This window comes from Cyprinus carpio, chromosome A1, assembly GCF_018340385.1.
Source record: "Cyprinus carpio isolate SPL01 chromosome A1, ASM1834038v1, whole genome shotgun sequence".
NCBI lineage: Eukaryota > Metazoa > Chordata > Actinopteri > Cypriniformes > Cyprinidae > Cyprinus > Cyprinus carpio.
The window spans coordinates 28,296,253-28,312,012 of record NC_056572.1 but is presented as its reverse complement, the minus strand read 5'-3'; the positions used below and the strand labels follow the sequence as shown (position 1 = coordinate 28,312,012).

Here is a 15,760-nt window from a genome sequence, read left to right as displayed (position 1 = left end):
CCTTATCATTTCTGACCGCTATCTGTGGAAACCTTTCATATACATCTAAACAAGTACTTCATGGATATTTTATGAGTTTTTGTAGTTAGCACCCACCATTTCTGCTAAATAATGGTTAATAAATCTTGTGAATGGTGTAAAGGGTTAGACAGCTACATTTATTTATTTTGGTTATTTTCAATTAACATACATTTCAAAATTTCAAAACCTGTAAACACTGAGCATTCAAAGGTTTGGGGGTAAATGAGATTTTTGAATGTTTTTGAAAGATGTCTTTTATGCTCACAAAGGCTTTATTTAATCAAAAATACAGTAAAAACAGTAATATTGTGACAATGGTTAAATAACGTTTTTCTATTTTAATATGTTTTAAAATGTCTTCCTATGATGGCAATGCTGAATTTTCATTTTGTGCTGCTTAATATTGTGGTGTAAACTGTGATCAAATCTTTTCGATAAAATCTTTTGTAACATTATAAATGCCTTTACTGTCACTCTTGGTCAATTTAATGTATTCTTGCTGAATAAGACTATCTGACCCCAAACTTTTGAACATTAATATATATATATATATCTAGTCCATTTGTGTGAAGTTTGAGGGTTCCAGAGACAGATGACGCATGAAAGGTCAGTAGTAAATGGCTTTACTGTAACAATAAAGCACATGATTTTCCCTCTTCTGGGAGATAAATTTAAGATAAAAACTCATCTGCATTGATTATGACACTAATACTTTGCCTGTATACAACCATGCGATGCACTGGTGTTGCAGATTAATGGCCATACCCTTAAAAGCAGAACAATCCACTATAAAAAGCATCTCAGCAACAGCTGCATTTCTAGACAGCTGAAACACATACATCACAGATGTTTGAGGAACACTTGAAGAGTACCTCACTCACGGTTCCTCAGTCATATAAACTTGACATATGAACATTTGAGTAAATCATAAAGTTCCAGAGTCTATCTGAAAACACTGTTCATCCATCTACAGGCAGCTTGGGTTTTGTATTTTTTTCTCCAGTCTTAAAATAGTGATAGCCACAATTCAGCTCGTAAAAATAAAGTGAAGGTTCTCTCAGGAAGTATTAATTGTGACTTGTATATGCAAAGCAATTCACAGTAATATTAAAAATGGCCAAACACCTCTGGTCATTCACCCTTTTACTCTCCTTTTATCTATACAGCCATTTCTTCCTTATTTGTTGCATTTTAGACACTGTGCAAAGACAATGGACAGAATCCATTTACAAGAAAGCCACCTGTGCTGTACAACAGTAGCTATAGATAATTATACAGACTCCAAACTAAAGTTTGGTAAGAAAATCAAAAAGTATGCCCTAGTTGCTTTGCATATTTGTTTCCAAGAGTTCTAGTCCTCCTTTCTACCTCATCCTGACAGGTTTTGGGACCTCCACAGCTTTGTGTTTGGTGGTGGGGGTACTCTCCCCAGCTTCACCTGTCTTTTTAACCACTTTGGGGCTAGACGTGCCTTTCCTGGTGGACTGTGGGCTAGTTCCTTTCTTCTGAAGCTGAGGGCTGGATGAGCCTGTTACACCCCTCCGGGCCAGTAGAGGGCTCCTGGAGGTCTTTATTTTAAGCTGCTGTGGAGATTCCACTGGCTTTAAGGGTTTTAGGCTTAAAAGTCCACAGTAGTAATTACACTGATGTTGAGTAACAAACTGCTCGATTATGTTAGGAGATCCTTTATCTGTGAGGCCTTGATACCTGCAGAAGACATTAAAAATATTAGTCTCTCCAAGAAAAAATGGGTAAACATGAAAATCTCATAGTAAAATATACCAACCCTTTAGACTTAGTAACAATTTCAATGCTTGTAATCTTTGTATCAACACCTGAAACACACAAGAGTGTATGTTATACTATTATATTTTATGCATTCATTTAATATATACTACTTAGCAACTCATAAGTACACATAAAGTGTTGCAGTAAGTAAATATCTCTTTACCTTCTATCCGGGTAACCAGGAGGTTTCCATTGGTCCACTGATGGATCCAGTGCTGGAAAGTGCAACACTTCTGCTCCACCTCAGAGGTGGCTCTGGCGATCAGTCTCCCTGTGCTGTCCATCAGACAATATTTTACATACACGCCCTTCAGATCAGTCTCTACTGTAGCATATGGAATTGTATTGGCGGGCCGATACATTAGATGAAGGGGGATGACTCTGAATTGATACAGAGAAGCAAAGAAGACAGAAATTAGATCATTTTGACTTTAGCTCTTCTTTGTAGCCATATGCATTACATAGAAATGTATTTCAGTCAATATTACTTCATAGAACAGTTATAGATATCAAAGGGTCATAAATAAGTTACAAATGATTGGTACTTCAGAGCCAAAATAGCAATTATTATATATATAATATATATTTATACACACACACACACACACACACACACACACACACACACACACACACACACACACACACACACACACACACACACACACACACACACACACACACACACACATACAGTATGAGACAGTAGTTTAAAATAATGTTGGATTCCGTGACCTACTCTAATGAGAATCCAAAGTTCTCAATCACTCTGGCCTCAGCTGCAAATATTTTGCAGTACTCCCGAACAGTATTTTGGATTTTACAGTCCTGAGGATAAGAAAAGAATAAAAAAAACCTTTTACATGAAAAATACCCAAACTGAAAGTCATTGTGGTAAAAATTTCTGAGCTGCTCTTTTTCCAAACAGTTATAATACAAGCTCCAAAAAGACTGTAAAAAACAAGAGTATTAAAAAAAGAAGGTATGACTTGTGTGATAATGATTGAATATTTCAAATATTATTCACACTTGAAATTCAAATCTCATTGGCTCTTGCCAGATCATGATCAGTCATGTAATGTACAATTTTAAAAAATACAAATAAGGTTTTATTTATATATTTACATATATTATATATATATATATACATATATATATATATATTATAGAAACTTTATCACCATTGTACTGACCACTTTTATGTTACTTCTTATGGTCCTTTTTGGAGCTTGGCAGTATAAATAACCACTTTCCCCAATGTTTCCTTTTTTTATAGTTTTTGCTTTGTCAATATGAATTGAATTGTTTGCATATAATATAAATTGTGATCCACTAAGACTCTAACCTGTTTGGTGATCTCTAGATTTCTCTCGACCAGGTTGCTCTCCTCCTTGGTCCCATATGTGATGGGATTTCTTACTTTAGTGATGCACGTGCTGCCTGACTCAAAGACAGGGTCCAAACCATAGATGACCTTTGCCCTGCAGGTCTTGTGCATGCATCCCTCTCCAATCTGAACCTCTGCTGTCATGATGCGACCAAAGAATTTTTCACCCCAGTAACCCGAATCTGCCAGGCCTTTGGTGAACATCATTGGTGTCATCTCAATCTCTTCTCCAACTGAGAAGACAGTGAAACAGTATAGAAAATTCAATGTAGGTAAAAAAACTTGAAGTATAATTAGCAATAAACACGTTTGATTTCCTCCAGATGTCTTACCTTCTAAATCTTCCCTTAAGAAAAATTCAGCCAGTACTGCCCAAAATGAAACAGAGTGAAAGTGAACATAATAAATAATACATTAGCAGATTTCTGTTTATTAATGTACCAATGAGTTATAAATTACTTTCTGCGCTGAGTAAGTAATCAGTGATGTCAGTCCCATATTCATTCTTGATTGAGCAGCCATATACTCCACAGTCTCTGCTGGAGACATGGACTATGGCCAGGGCCACTGGACTCTCATCCCCAGCACTGAGAGAGAGAAGAAGAGATGTAAATTAATTGTACAATGCACTTTACAGTTATACAAAACACACTGATATCCTAATACACTCTTTAAGCATTTAATACTCTATTAATGGAAAGTTGCACAAACTTACAGCCACATGAGGGCAGTGTGTTACAAACACAAGCACAGGACGCATTTCAGGCTGTTTGCGTGCGAGTAAGGCGTCATTGTGCTGATACAGCACTGTGAGAAACAAATTTAGATTTTAATATCCCCTGATGGTGCAACTGAGCAGTGCTGGGTTACATAGTCTCTGACTAGAGTCTCACCAGTAACAGCTGTGGTGTTCACGGTCAAATACAAATGACAAGTCTCCACAAAGCAGTTAACAATATTGCTAATAACTTTTCAGCTTTACAGCATAAAACACCTCCTATGGTAGAATACATGAAAGCAGTAATATATGCACACTGTCATATCTAAGTCATTGTTAGATGTCAACATTTCAGACATTTGTTCAATTATGTATAAAAATGCCTTAAAGGTATTACTAAACTTTTCCAGGCTATGACAGTGTGTGTTGGACTTTTTATGTTTTTCCATAGATTTACTGCATTAGTGTTTTGCTATCTATAACTAATCTGTTGATTAATTTATTGATCTGCTGATGAACTGATTAGCTTATGCACTGTATGTTGAAAGGGATCAGGTTTTTGGCTGTGTTGAATGATTGCAGATGAATTTACCATCTTTGCATCTCCACAATTTCCTCTTCGTCTCTGTACCACTTGATGGTGGAGTCACTTAGAATGTTAAAAAACTGGCACCACAGCTTCAAGTGGCCTGAGGCATCTGAGAAGGGCTCTCCCCTAATCTTGCGGATAACCTGAGGAGCTGAATGGAAAGAGGATTGGGGTAACTTGACAGAGGCATCAAGGTAGAGATATGTAGTGTTTACTCTTGTCCCATATCAGACGTCCCCCTGTGTGTTGGTGTCAACATGATAATGTGCTTAGAATGTCGAAGAATTATCAGAATGAAGGCCTAAATACATACATCCCAACGTCTTGCATACAGATATATACAAATATTTTAATGGCTTTTATGTTGGTATCAAACTTGAGTGGTATCAAAAACTGGGGGCTTATCCAGGATCTGAACCTGGCACGTCTGGCATATTCTACATTTTGATATCAGTATTGGTCAATGAAATGTTAGTTATTCCTTGTGCAGGTTTGACACCTTTTTAATAGATATGAAAGATTTCATTAGGTTCCTGCTGGAAAAGGTGCAATCAACAACAATTAACCAGTGTAAAATACATATGTGTTACCTTTGAAGGGGTCCAGCTTCTCCTTTTCTACTGGTTTGCTTTCTGTCTTTGTGCTGTCTGTCACCTCTGCCATCTCCTCCTTAGGTTTTGGCACCTCCAGTGTGGCCTTGCGTCGGGTCGGCAATGGTGAACGTTTTTCAGTGGGCGGTGTTTGCTGCCCACTTTGAAGTTGCAGGAAAGCCGCCCTACGAGCCTGATTGGGTGACATATATGGACTATCCCTCTTACCCTGTGCATCAGATCCCTCATCCTCTGACTTGGTTTTGGCGAGGAAGATTTTGCGCCGTGCACCAGAAGCCAGCTCCTCAGGGGTGGCTGAGGGTATTAGAGTGAGACTGTCTCGTCGCTTCATCTTTGGGCTACTCTCACAGGACAGAGTGGATGTGGGTGTGCTTCCTCCACTCTCTTCCCCTTTCTTCTCACTTCCATCCACTGATGCACTTGAGATGGACCCCTGACTCTCTAAGTTTGGGTTATTCTTTGCCATTAGCCTTCGCAAACTGGCAGGACTTAGTGGAGGGAGTGTAGGTCCAACAGGGGCTGTTAGGCTAAGTTTCTCTATGGAAGGTTTGTCTTTTTGAAGCCTGTCAGATTCAGGTTCTACTTTTGTGTCTTTCGGCTGGGGAACCCTGTCTGAGTCTTGGTTAGTAATACTAGGAGGAGTTTTTGTAGATATATCAGGACTCAGCTGGGACATGAGCTGCTCTTTTGGTTTCTCAGAAGCAGCAACTGGTTCATGTTGATTGCTTTCACTCTTCAGCATAGTAACTAAAGCCTTGGAGTCATCTATTTTGTTATTGGTATGCATTTCAGCATTTGTGACAGAGACTGGAGGAATATCTTGAGGGATATCTTGTGAGATTACTATGCCAGGAAGTGAGGGGTGGCTATAAGTTTGCTCTGGTTTAAGAGTGGTAGCATTATCATCAGCATATGCTATGTTAATTATAGGGATATTATTGTCATTGTCTCTGCCCCACCCAGTGTTGATACTTCCTTGTTCTTCTCCACCTCTCACTCTTGCTTCTAGATTTTGTGGTTTAACTTCCTGTGCTCCCTCCACGGAAGGTGATGATTGAGTGTTCCTTGCCACACCCAAAAGATCTGGAATAACTAAGGCACTGTTGGAGGTTGATTCACCTAATGCTCTTGTGGCATCATCCAGTTGTCTTTCCTTTTCTCGAAATATCTGTGCCACCTCTTGTGTTAAAGGTTGCATAACTCTCTCAGGCTCTAATTTCAGAATTTCACTTCTTGGCGCAATAACAGATTCTTCACGTTTGACTCTTTCTGGCAATGTGACCTTGATTTCTGGGATGAGTGATGTGGATCTCTTCTTTGCCACATTCTTGATGACGGTTTCTCTTGTATCGGGGAGTATTATGATTGGTTGGACCGCTGGTTGGTCCTTCTCTGTCAAACGTCTCTCTGCTTGTGCTTTTGTAAGGAGTTTTGGTTTATCTACTTTGTATGGCCTTGGTTGAGTTTCTATAACCTCAGTCTCACCTCGTCTTGGACTTTTGGGGGTCTCTATCTCTGGAATTACAACAGATGTTTCTGTCTCTGGAACAACATTATTGTTTCTCTTTACATCATCTCTCTTTGGTTGACTGAAATCATCCTTTAGTTTTTCAACATTAACATTGCTCTTTTCCTCCCTCTCTTCCTCAGTACTTTTCACCATCTTTTCTTCACTATTATCTTTTACATTTTCTTCAGCACTCCTCCCCTGACTTGGAATGCTTTTATCGTCCTTGATTTCCACCATATTAAAGTCATTCACTGTAGCAGAGTCAGCTACAACTTCTTTATTCTCTGTAAAACTAACATTTAGTGCTGGTATAGATTTTTCATCTTGTTTAAAATTGATTTCCATTGCACTCTCAGACACAAGAGCATAGGAATCCCCTTCTTGACTTAACCCCAATGCTGGGGACAATGAATTTTGATCATTAATTTTATATTCTGTTTGACTCACTACAACTACAGGAAGGACTGATTCTTTTATGCCAGAGTCAATCTTTGACTCATTTTCCCCTGCAGTGAAAGATTTCCCTTCTATTGCACCATCCATCTCCTCTTTATTTTTCCCTGTCAGGGAACGTCCCTCTAGCGTTTTCATAACACCTTCCTCCTCCATATGAGGAATTACTTTCTCATTTGACTCACATGGCTCTTTGTTCTCTTCTACCCTCAGCTCCACTGACTGGGACTCAGTGTGCACTTCGATAGGGACAAAGTCGACAAGCTGTGAAAGCTGAGACTCCGGCTGGCTCTCACAACACTGCATGCTTTCCAGGTCTGCCATGATGAGGTCTGTACCGGGGGGAGCTGAGCCCCCCTGTTCCTCTAAAATATGCATTTCCTCAGCACCTTGCATGACCTCATCCTCAGGATAGGTGAATTCCAGCCTTTCAGTCTCAAATGGAGGATTGGCCAAGTCCACTGAGCCAGGAACATCTGTGTCACTAGGTTTAGAATGGTCATCTGCAGCTGAGACATAAACAGTTCTTGTTAAACAGGTAACATGTTGGCCTCACAAAACTGAATTCACTGCACAAATTTGACAATTTTAGATTGTCCTCTTGGCATACATTAGATCTTTATGTTAATGGCAAATACATGAGATAGTAATACAAAATTAAAAAAAGAGTAATTAATCACAATTCATGCTTGGATTGATTTGCTCCCAAGATCATAAAATCAATGACTGAGGCAGAGGTTTTTATTAAAGCTTAGATTATATAGTATATATCATGTTTTTTGTATAAGATGTGTATTTATTGAATAAGCACACACCTTAACTATTTTTTGTCACTTTGTTTGTTTACTTGTTTTTTAAGCTGTTATACTTGAAACAATATACAAATTAGTACACTCCGACTACCAATCTTGGGCAACTTTCTACGTATGTACACTTGAAACAATATACAAATTAGTGTAATGTAACGCCCCCCCCCTAAGACTAGTGACATATGAAAACTAACACCACAAAACCACATAGTAATGTGTCAAAAAACACTTCATATTACTAAAGTTGAAGTAAATGATCAGTTATGCCCATGTTTTTAATTTTCTCATAAAATGATAACATTCTAGCTTAGGAAAGAAATTCTTTGTTTCATTGTGGGAAGTGATGTGTACTGTTATAGTGATATGTGAATTCTTCACAATATTTTGAAAACAGATAGGCTGAATTTCCATTTCATGCCAACTTTAAACTACATAACCACAATGTAAACGTTGTATTGTTATACTTACTGAAAAATCTAATTGTTAAATTAAATAGAGTGGAATTTTCAGCAGTGACAGAAACAGCTTGTCACATTTACAGACTGTTCCTACGAGAGCTTTCAGAACAGAAGTTCCTCTGCTGTGATTCAACACGCAGAGTTCAGATGAATGTGCAGGGTTCCTCTAACTGACACACCGCAACAACTAACATTAACTTCCCACCAGACGCTATGGGTGGTTGCACTTCCACTTTACATAGGAAATAAAACAGCTGAATGTGTTACATGCCAGGTGCAAAGCTATCACATGTTTGTCCTGTCTGAACCTGTAGAGCACATGTGAATCAATTAAAGGTGACATTCACCTGTTGACTAAAAAACAAATTCATTATTAGCCTTTAGCCATATCTGGTTTTAAGTGATGATGCAATCACTGGGATTCCACATGCCTTTCTAAGAGCCTCATTTCTCTGTAATCTTCAGCCATGGCATTTTAAAAATCATGTGAGGGCTAACAGAACCTCTGCCATGTGTACGTTCTTGCCAAGAAAGAAGCTTAACTACTTTAACTTCTTATTTAATAATTCATTTTACATACAGAGATAAAGGTTTTACATGCAAGTGGAAAAGTTTCATGATGAATTGTCACATGACTTTGGTTTCTCTGACATAATGTATACAAGTTTAGCAGTCAGTGAACTCTCTTTGTATGGTATGGCTTTCCTCGGTACAGATTAGAAACAGGTTTATTTTAAGACTCAGGGAGCCAAAGAATGCGGAAAATGTGAAGAGGTTTTGTCATCTTGTTGTAGTGTCCTTCATCATGTCCTGACCAACATGTCCAAGTCAACACGAATATGACAAGAAAAAGTAAATCCCATTTTGTGTTGACTTCAAGAAAACCAGTTGGTCCCAATGAGTAAATACAATTTTTTAAAAGTGAATTTGTCATGTCTCCTTATGGCGTTCTATTATTCTTAAGGCCTGCTGACTCATGAAAACTCGTTTTCTAACTATTCTAGATAAGCTAAAAATCCAACTGACTCATGCTCACTCTGCATATTATTGATTGTCCTTTTAAAGGGCCAATGGGCCTTATTCAAAGTCCTGGGAGAGAGACGTAAATAAGAAAAAAGCAGAGCATAGAAATTTTTTTTGTGTTTTGTTCGAAAGAAATCAATATTTTAAATAAGCAAAGTTTCATTAAAATAATTAAAAGTGACAGTAAAGACCTTTACCTTGTTACAAAAGAATTCTGATTCAAATAAATGCAGGATTCATTAAAGAATCCTGACAAAAAGTATCATAGTTTCTGCAAAAATTATTTTCTTGAGGAGCAAATCATCATATTAGAATGATTTCTGAAGGATCATGTCACACTGAATACGAGACTAATGGTAACATAATAAATGATATTTTAATATATATACAGTAAATAAATAACAAAGAGTTTTTAAATACTGTAATAATATTTCACAATATTACTGTTTTTATTCTTGGTGAGCATGAGAGACTTCAAAAACATTACAAAATCTTGTGAAGAAAAAAATGGTATACAAATAATTTTTTTTCTTATAATATTTTTTTTTTAAACTGTTAAACGCAAGTCTTGTCGGACAAATGTACTCTCTATAAATAACCCCCATGTGCTGTGCTGCAGGAAGCCCTCCACTACAGATGGACAAAACCAGCAGGTTGTAAAGTGAGAACTGCGATGAACTCACCTTGAAAAGCAGTGAATGATCAATCTGTGGGACTTCCTCAGGACTACTCGTGTCCTTTGGCATCTCCTGCTCTACAGAAAGTGTTGCTCCAATGCTCTCAATATGCTCTCTTTCAGGGGTGGGAGACACATCCTTAGGTTTGTTTGCATGAGCTGAATTGGAGTTTATGGTATCATTAGGGACAGTTGAATCTTGTGTTTGTGGTAAAGATTTAGTTTTTACTTCCAAATCCACCATTTGAGATGATTCTTGGTCCAGCTTTGGTGCCTCAAGTTCAGACGCCTCGCTATGGACCAAAGACTCTTGAGGAGGTGTTTGTGAGGGAGGGAGGTGTTTCTCATGTGGAATTTCTTTTTCTACAATAACTTCACTAGTTTGCTTAGTGGTTTCTGCTGGCTCTGTAGACTTTTTGCTTTTACCGAAGAATATGTCCTTTAGGGAGTGAAGAACCGAGGTTAGAGCCGACTTGTGTTGAGGTTCTGGCTCTTTGTGCGATGCAGCTTTGGTTGAAGGCCTAGATGTAGCTCTTTGTTCTTGTTCTGTTTGCTTAATTTTCTCTCGTTCTCTATCTTTGTCTCTCTCTTGTTCTTTCTCCCGGTCTATTTCTCTTGATCGGTTCCTCTCCTCTTCTTTTAATCTTTCCTTTTCTATCTCCAGCTCTCCTTCTCGTTCTTTTTCTTGGACAGGAGTAACATCGACCTCCATGATCTCCTTTGACTTTGCAAAAATCTGACGCTGTTCAGCAGCTTGTGACTGCACAGACTCAGCTAAGTATTTTGCCTGGTTTATTCCTTCATTGGCATCGTCTCGTTTTCTGTTGCTCTGGGTGGACTTAATAACACCCACCTCATCAAATCCATTGGTAATACGCATCTTCTTTTCACCTGGTTTCTCTTTGGAAGACTGCTTTGTGGCGACCAACTCCATTGGATCGCAAATATTGTTGAGTTTCTCGTTACCATTCTCCATTATCATCTCTGTTATGCCTACAGAAGCCTGTACTGTGATATTATCAGACTTATCATCTATGATTGCAGGCTGCTCTTCATCTGTCCCTTGGGAGGACATGTTCTCCTCTCCATCCTGGGTTGTAGGAGAAGAGCTCAGGGGGTCGTTCCCAGCAGGAGTCCTACGCTTCCTTAGTAAGCGTTCCTGGTTAATCACATTTAATTGTTCCTTTTGGATATTCTCCTTACCCCGACGTCGACTCTCTTCCAGGTCTCGCCGCTTGTTCTCAGCTTTCTGTTTTAGTTTGGCAAAGAACCGTTGATGGATCAGGAACTCACTCATGGTGCCCACCTCCAGCACCCCAGAACAGGAGACGATGCCCTTATTGTTCCTTGCTGAGGCCTGATAAATGGCTGCATCATCTTCTGTACAGCTGCCAAATGAAGCAAATGTAGTTATTGTCATTGTGCAGTCACTACTTAAAGCATTGATTTACATGTGAATGTATGAAGTAAACTTGCTTTTGTATTGCTTTAGAAATGCAACGATAGGTAGAAAAGAAGCAGACATGAGAAAAATAATCATACTTGTAGATGTGGAGTGTGTGAATTTTTCCATTGCGAAATATTTCATATTTGGGAAGACCACAGTATCGATCTAACTCCATGTCATCTTTGTACCAGGTCAACTCAGGAGCCGGGTAACCTGGTAACAACAAGTAAGTTTAGTTAAGTTTGTTTTTTGTTATTAAATAGAAATAGTGTTTTCTATATTCAACCTAAAAAAAAATCATAACTGTATATTTTAAGAGAAAAAAACAAAACAAAACTCAAATGTTGTTAGACTTTACTCACCATAAAAGATTATATCTTGTATATTTTTACAATACTGAAATGTTATAGAACATACTATGTATATGTTTTTAAACTTAAATTAAGTATTTTCATTTTTTTTTCGTAATCATAAAGCAACTTACCCGTGACCACACATGAGAATTTGACATTGGACGATTCTGACACTGCCTTCGATTTTATGGTGGTCTCAAAACATGGCTGGGTCTCTTCAGTCAATTGAGCCATGACGGTACATAATGTACTTCTGGAAATGGCCAAGACAAAGTGTCCACTTATCAATCACCATATACAGTATAATATATATAAAAATAATCCAAACATTATTATATAAATCAATTAATTAATAAGCGACATCTAAAGCAAGGAGTTTGCATAGGCACGAAAGTGTATTATTAATCAGTATTAAAACATAAAATTATAATTATTTAGTGTCATTGGGAGGAAAGGCAGCAAGGTATTAACAGGGTGAGAGGATATTATTTTAGCCTGATAATATTAACACGTAAAAAAATTTTTGGTATCATTTATACTGTATTTTTTCATGTATAATATACAGTGGTTATTTGGGTGGGTCACAATATTGATCACGTTGCAATCAAAAGCAATTGTCTATAATTTGGTATTTCTGAAATTGTAAAACAAACCAAAGAAAAAAAAAAGGCATTTTGGGGAATAGAAGTGTTATTTGAAGTGTAGTTAGTTTAGGATTGACCTTTTGGGAAGCTTTTATTACCTTTGTGGCCTGTAGTTTGAATACCTGTGAGTTGAAAAGCTATTTAGAAAAGAGGCAAATGGACAATCATCAGACAAGAACATCTACACTAGGCTAGTCACTGCGTGACCCTGATTTTAATCACTACCAGAAGCATCTGTAATACATTATACAGTAAACACTGTTGTTAATGGTGAGAATGACGTGGTCTCTCTTTGCATAATCGTAGTTGAGCAAACACAATGTGGAAAAACCAGTTACATCAGTATTTCAGCAGCAGCAGGAAAAAACAACAACAACTTAAATTGGAAATGAAACATGAAAATTAGATTTTGTGATAATTTTGTGATAATGCTAAAATTTAATATTATTTAATAGGGGAATAGGAGAATGGGGGGGGGGCATTTAATATAAAAAAAACGATGATAATGTTCTAAACAAAGACTTTTTTTAAAATCAAATGATAAACTATTAATATTACATGTACTTTTTTTATTATATTTATTTTACAAATATCTTTGATTAGTGAAATATTGTATGTATTTCCAATGTATTTCTTATAAACAGAATTCATTAAACCATCATAAACCTCAAGATCAACATACAAACTGGAGGCTTGGATAATTTTTACACAAGCAGGCAGGCTTTTCACAATCAAACATGACGCTTTCAAGCCAATTTGACAATTTTTTTACCTGTTTTCAGGCCTAACATTGGAGAGGTAGTTCCGGCTTTCTGGCCTTCCGCTTGAAACATCCTCCCCATTTTGGCTTCCCGATCTCCCATTTCCAGAGTAAGAGCGGGTCAAGGGCCTCCTGGATGTCATTGTCCAAATGAAATAACTTCAACAGTCCAAAGAACCCACCAGTCTCTTTAAATGGAGTTTCTGTATTTCTGCAGAACAAAATTCAGGTCTGTCTCTGGGCGTTCAGAACCAAAATGTAAAGTTCCACTTGGTAACTATTTGGAGAACTACTGAAAAAAATAAAATAAAATACAAATCAATCATACTGAGAAATACAAACATTAAAAGTAATAAAAATATTAATAATGTGTAACCGAAATTTTAAAATATAGTTTAGACAGAACCATTCTGTTTTGAGGGCGGCTATAGTCTCAACAAGCAAACCATTTGAACAGAGAAGTTATAAATAGGAACGGCTGTTTGCTACTTTTAATTTGGTCAAACACAGTAACTTGTATTTCATTTCAAACCAACACATATAGTTTGAACTTTGAATTGCTTATATTACAGTATAACACTTAAAGAACTCACCATTAGTATGTTTCTTTGCCGGTTCTTTGGAGCCTACTGTCCCAGTAGCACTAGAGTTGTCAATCACAGCAGAGCATGTGTTGCCAGCAGGACTCTATTTATAGCAGGCCTACAAATAGGCGCAAGAGCACATCACATTTTCCACAACTAGCCATTGCTCTGAAGCCACTTGAAAACACCGTCCAAGAAAACGATAGCAAAAACTTCCAAGCACAGGTTAAAATTAAAAAATTTCTCCTGCTTTAATCATTCCTTATCTGCCAGCCTCATGAAATACTGTAATTCTCTGTTCTGGCTGATTGATGATGCTGGATAGGGATACATTAACATACATAGAAATTGCCCAATGTATGTAGAAATTCAGCCAAATACATCCAGTATGTGGTGTGTTGAAAATGATCTGATGCAAGTGGCCCTTTGATGACAGCTCTCTAGACAAGCTCAAAGCATGGCCCAGGTTTAACTATAGGACAGCCCTCTCTATGTCACTCTGTCTGTACACCCTCCCCATAACAGTCAACAAACTTTCTCACCGGTCATGTGTCATTGCATCATTTTCCAATCATAAAAGGACTCTGATTACATGCTGTCAAGAAACCACTCTCACAAACATACCGTGCATCATTCAAACAAGAGATGAAACACATGCTCACAAATAATAATGACGGAGTCGTAAACTTAAGTGTAACACATTTGGACTCAAGTCACACGTAAGTAACAAATCATTAAATTCATAATTAATACAGAATTATTATTGTTTGATAAGATTTCAGAATTGCAGAATAAGATTTCAAATTGAGAGAATGTAGAAACAGAAAATAAAATTTATTTTAAGGGAATGTGGAGAAACTAAACAACAAAACTGTAAGTGTCCCTGTAATGTTGTAAAGGGTAAAGCCAGTCTAATGTTTTGAAATATTGCATCACAATAATCAATCATCTGTTTTTTTCATTGCTGACAGCAAAGCAATTCAAAAACAAAAAGGGGATCCAAAGAAAAGAGCACAACAACAAACAATCAAACGGCTCACACGGCTGTGTTCTGGCAGCACCTCTGGCCCAGTAATGGTTGCCAGATTTGGCTACGCTTTGAATGTGCGGATCTGGCCCGATTTGCACTGAGATACGGCACATTTAGCCACATTGCGGTAAGTGTTGGTCTGATTTTTTTTAGATATGGCCATGCATGCCCGGACCAGTTTACAATGTGGTAAACAGGCATGTAGCAATGACACTTAAACTTAAACATAATATCTTTTACCTGCCCTTATGTTTTTTTTTGTGTATTTTTTATTTTAATTCCTAATAATATTTTTCCCTTTTATCCTACATACATGTGCACCAGTAAGCTGATAACTCACAAATATCAGCTTATTAAAATAACCAGTTTTCCCTGTTTGCATACACATCAGTAACCTGATCATTTGCGTATCTGACTCAAAGTATTCTATACATTTGTCAATTGTGATGTTAAATTAAGCTTGCAACATGTCAACTTGCAACATGTCGGGAAACTCAGCTCGTATTATCCTCTCATGCAGTTATACTGTAAACACAGCATTGTGACTGAATCACTTCTACTTCTGCTGCGAGAGATGAGAACACATTTTTATCATTTTCTGAGTCATGAATAAGTATGCCTTTGTGATATTTAACATTATTTTTGCTTAACGAGTTTCAAGACATGCGCAATAGCTTTGAGATCTAATGACAAAACCTGGCAAACCTTTTTGTGCTCCTAATTGCCAGAAGACCAGAAGAAATTAATACACTGGTGAATAAACATTTGATAATCTAACATATAACATAATATTTTAATAAACCATTCTACACGTATAGACCTAATATCAAAGTAATGTTTATTTATAATGAAGCTATAATTGTGAGTTTGCTGACTAGAGTTTAGCTCCAACCATTATC

General features: G+C 37.3%; 1 protein-coding gene and 1 pseudogene across 6 annotated transcripts; one reads left to right on the top strand and one right to left on the bottom strand.

Moving 5' to 3' along the window:
* Positions 1 to 1,026: 1,026 nt before the first annotated feature.
* On the bottom strand, positions 1,027 to 14,260 carry LOC109056822 (alpha-protein kinase 3-like). Of its 6 annotated transcripts, none has more exons than XM_042760289.1 (15): positions 13,841 to 14,260; positions 13,260 to 13,539; positions 12,586 to 12,624; positions 11,975 to 12,096; positions 11,586 to 11,703; positions 10,051 to 11,431; positions 5,094 to 7,587; positions 4,507 to 4,654; positions 3,656 to 3,783; positions 3,529 to 3,564; positions 3,155 to 3,429; positions 2,549 to 2,637; positions 1,973 to 2,190; positions 1,808 to 1,856; positions 1,027 to 1,728 (listed from the first exon to the last, which is right to left on the bottom strand). In XM_042760289.1, exons 2-15 carry the CDS (start codon positions 13,388 to 13,390, stop codon positions 1,386 to 1,388), a joined length of 5,571 nt encoding a protein of 1,856 aa, XP_042616223.1. In that variant the 5' UTR covers positions 13,391 to 13,539; positions 13,841 to 14,260; the 3' UTR covers positions 1,027 to 1,385. The 6 variants fall into 6 exon arrangements, with proteins under 6 accessions (XP_042616223.1, XP_042616241.1, XP_042616231.1 ...); XM_042760307.1 differs by having other exon boundaries at positions 12,586 to 12,609; XM_042760297.1 differs by having other exon boundaries at positions 13,260 to 13,536.
* Positions 14,261 to 14,653: 393 nt separating this feature from the next.
* Positions 14,654 to 15,760, top strand: part of LOC122145609 — a 30,659-nt pseudogene continuing 29,552 nt past the window's right edge.

Excerpts from the sequence above, each read along its gene's own strand:
- LOC109056822 (XM_042760289.1), bottom strand. The coding sequence starts at position 13,390 with ATGACATCCAGGAGGCCCTTGACCCGCTCTTACTCTGGAAATGGGAGA. Across the intron at positions 12,625-13,259 it reads AATGTTAGGCCTGAAAACAG|CTTTTCAACTCACAGGTATT; the intron begins GTAAAAAAATTG and ends TTTTCTAAATAG. Across the intron at positions 3,430-3,528 it reads CTTAAGGGAAGATTTAGAAG|TTGGAGAAGAGATTGAGATG; the intron begins GTAAGACATCTG and ends CTGTCTTCTCAG.